The sequence below is a fragment of the Mandrillus leucophaeus genome, unplaced genomic scaffold (genome assembly GCF_000951045.1).
Source record: "Mandrillus leucophaeus isolate KB7577 unplaced genomic scaffold, Mleu.le_1.0 Scaffold321, whole genome shotgun sequence".
NCBI lineage: Eukaryota > Metazoa > Chordata > Mammalia > Primates > Cercopithecidae > Mandrillus > Mandrillus leucophaeus.
Window position 1 is genome coordinate 255,773 of NW_012103377.1, and position 3,443 is coordinate 259,215.

The 3,443-nt window shown below is 39.8% G+C and overlaps 1 protein-coding gene across 1 annotated transcript in view; it reads right to left on the reverse strand.

The window, feature by feature from the left end:
• Window positions 1-3,145, reverse strand: part of POLA1 (polymerase (DNA directed), alpha 1, catalytic subunit) — a gene marked incomplete at its 3' end in the record, with an annotated part of 245,506 nt that extends 242,361 nt beyond the window's left edge. The window contains exon 1 of the mRNA XM_011988033.1: window positions 2,972-3,145. Within this exon, the coding sequence (XP_011843423.1) occupies window positions 2,972-3,145 (174 nt within the window). The remainder of the gene's footprint in view (window positions 1-2,971) is intronic.
• Window positions 3,146-3,443: the final 298 nt, after the last annotated feature.

Below are 3,443 nucleotides of genomic sequence, written 5' to 3' on the forward strand. Positions count from 1 at the left end.
TCACTAATTCATTTCCAGAAGACTGTCCTTTCTTGAGTAAAAACACCCATTAGAGGCCAGGCATAGTGGCTCACACCTGTAATCCCAGCACTTTGGGAGGCTGAGGTGGGCAGATCACCTGAGGTCAGGAGTTCAAGACCAGCCTGGCCAACATGGTGAAACCCCGTTTCTACTAAAAATACAAAATTAGCCGGGCATGGTGGTGCGTGCCTGTAACCCCAGCTACTCGGGAGGCTGAGGCAGGAGAAACACTTGAACCTGGGAGGCAGAGTTTGCAGTGAGCTGAGATCGCACCATTGCACTCCAGCCTGGGCAAAAAGAGTGAAACTCCATCTCAAAAAACAAAAAACAAAACAACACCAACAAAAAAAAAAAGATAAAAAAGACATGGTCTCTGTACTCACAAAACTTACTATCTAACACAGGAGACAAGTAGCAACTGGCTCTAAACAATATTTAGAGGTAATATATGCCTTAAAAGAGATTCAGACAAAGTACCCAGAAATTCAAAGAAGGAACAGATTGAGGACTGGAGAAATTTAACAAAGATGGCTCTGAAGGGATTACTGATATACCACTTATTTCAAGGCCTCAGTTGGTTATGACATAGGATGCTACTAAAACAACTACAGGGGCTAAAATGGCTTGTCAAAAATTACTGAAATATCAGAGGACTTCAGTGTTTATTCATTCAACTTTTGAATTATTCATGCTCTGGTCATCATAAACTGATCATTCCACACACACACTGAAAAAAATTCAGCCAGGCGCAGTGGCTCACACCTGTAATCCCAGCACTTTGGGAGGCCAAGGCAGGGGGATCACCTGAAGTCAGGAGTTCCAGGCCAGCCTGACCAACATGGTGAAACCTGGTCTCTACTAAAAATACAAAAATTAGCCAAGCGTGGCGGCGGGTGCCTGTAATCCCAACTACTTGGGAGGCTGAAGCAGGATAATTGCTTGAACCTGGGAAGTGGAGGTTGCAGTGAGCCAAGATCGCACCATTGCACTCCCTGTCTCTTATACACATCTAGATGTGTATAAGATAGTGCCATTGCACTCTAGCCTGGGCAACAAGAGCAAAACTCCACCTCAAAAAAAAAAAAAAAAGAGTTCTACCTTTCTCAAATGGAGTATGGGAGAAACAATTCCATCTGAAGAGTTAATACTCTAGGAAAAAACTTGGACAGAGCTTTTAGAATCTGACGGCCAGAGATGACTGGATTTCTGCCACAACTATAAGGCTTATAATAATTACAGGATTTGGCTGAGTTTTCACCTCCTTTTAGCCTACTCTACAGGAATCACTGGCAAATACTGATTTGGTAACAGAAACAACCTGCCTTACCAAATTAAGTTTTTAACAACACAGATGCAAAACAGTCCAATTAATATTACTATACTGACCAACTTTCTTTTTCAGGGTTGGAGGGGAACTGGCGTGATTATTTTTGTTGGTTGAAGACAGACTGTCTCTTATTTAAGTGATTCACTATATTATCAAGGAGATACCAGAAAACTATTTTTAAATATCATTTTGAGTAAAAAGTCATTTCGACTCAATCTTTAAAAACAACATTACTACTGCTCAGCATGAACTCTTACAGCCATACAATTAACATCACAGTGTTAAAGGGAAATCAGCCACATTGTGCCAACATCTGAAATGCCCCATGGAACTCCTTTATACAAGTACCTACATTAAAAATGTTTTATTCCTGGGCTCAGTGTGGTGGTTCACGCCTGTAATCCCAGCACTTTGGGAGGCCAAGGCAGGTGGATCATTTGAGGTCAAGAGTTTAAGACCAGCCTGACCAACATGGTGAAACCCTGTCCCTACTAAAAATACAAAAATTAGCCACCCGTGGTGGTGACGCCTGTAATCCCAGCTACTTGGCAGGCTGAAGCAGGAGAATCGCTTGAACCTGGGAGGTGGAAGTTGTAGTGAACCAAGATCATGTTATTGCACTCCAGCCTGGGCAACGGAGCGAGACTGTGTCTCAAAAAAAAAAATGCTTTATTCCTGTTTTACTGAAATCCTTTGATCAACCTTTTATGATCTGGTTGCCTCACTTAACTTGAACAAATGGTGACAAATGGCAAATATTCTCTTATTTGATTAACTGGTTAAACATTCATATCCTGAGCCAGACTGCCTGGGTTCAAAAAAGGATCTGTCACTGTGACCTCATTAAACTTTCCGTACCTCAGATATCTCACCTGCAAAATGTTATTAATCATAGTATCTAATTTCATTTGGTTATTGAAAAGATTAAATGAATAAACACATCGGTAAATGCACTTAGAATAATATGTTAGTTCAAAAAGTTATGGTTGTTATTTTCTAGTACTGGTTAATTACTTTCTGGCCATGAGGCAATTAAGATACTCAGGGAGCCCTGAAGATGACACTAGACAATATTTATGCAGATGGTGGCCACTCTGTTTTTTACCTGCAGGCCATAAACAGTGGGTAGAGGAAAACCAAAAGAGCATCACATTCAATCTTATAAGCAGAACACGGCAGAAGTTAAGGTCCACGTCTCCATTGCCACTACCCTTGCAAATGAGATTAGGAAGAACAGTTCTCTCCAAGAAGTAGCACTTAGTTAGACTGCTCAATACCTTAAGAGTAAGTAAAAGCACCTCTAAAGGACTGCAAAAAACCAATGGGACTGACCATAGATACGGCATGCTCAATAAGGAGAAATATAGATATGGCTATGTAGTTTCATTTTGGAATTCTAAAATCATCTGTAAAATACCTTATTGGAACTTTAAGGGTTGAGCATTCTCCATGATCTGTAAATCTACCTCATACCCATGCTTGTTCAACACTAATAAATTCCCATTACAAGAAGTTTAAAATATACGAGTATTTCTAATTTGGGGCAAAGGTGACATAAGACTACCTTCAGGCTATGAATTAGATGATGCACAGGAGGAATAAAGAAGAAAAATGGCTACTTACTTCATATTTATACTTCTCACCAGCTTTAGCCTTTTTCAGTCTTTCTAGAGCTTCTTGGCGCCCCTTCTTTGATTTTTTTTCTCGCCGGGCTCGAGAAGCTACAAAACTCCCTGAATCTGACACAGCGGGGAAAAAGAAAAAATTTACAAGAGATGTTACAAAATTGTCAGCCATCTTCCCTCAAACACCAAGGAAAAGTTTCTAGCCAACAATAACATACAATTTTAGTAATAAACAAGTAGATAATGTTTACAATGTAAATAATTCACAAAGCTCATGGCCAAACATACATATCCAAATATACATGACTCGCCAGAAAGTTCCTCTAAGATCCTGTTAAAACAAAGCCACTGTTATTTTTTTCTCCAAAAAGAGGAAAACTCCCAATTCAACTGATATCCTGCAGAGACACTAAACAAGGGAGATCAGCTGTTAGCTAATTTATCACCTTTTCATTAGAAATGACCAGTCA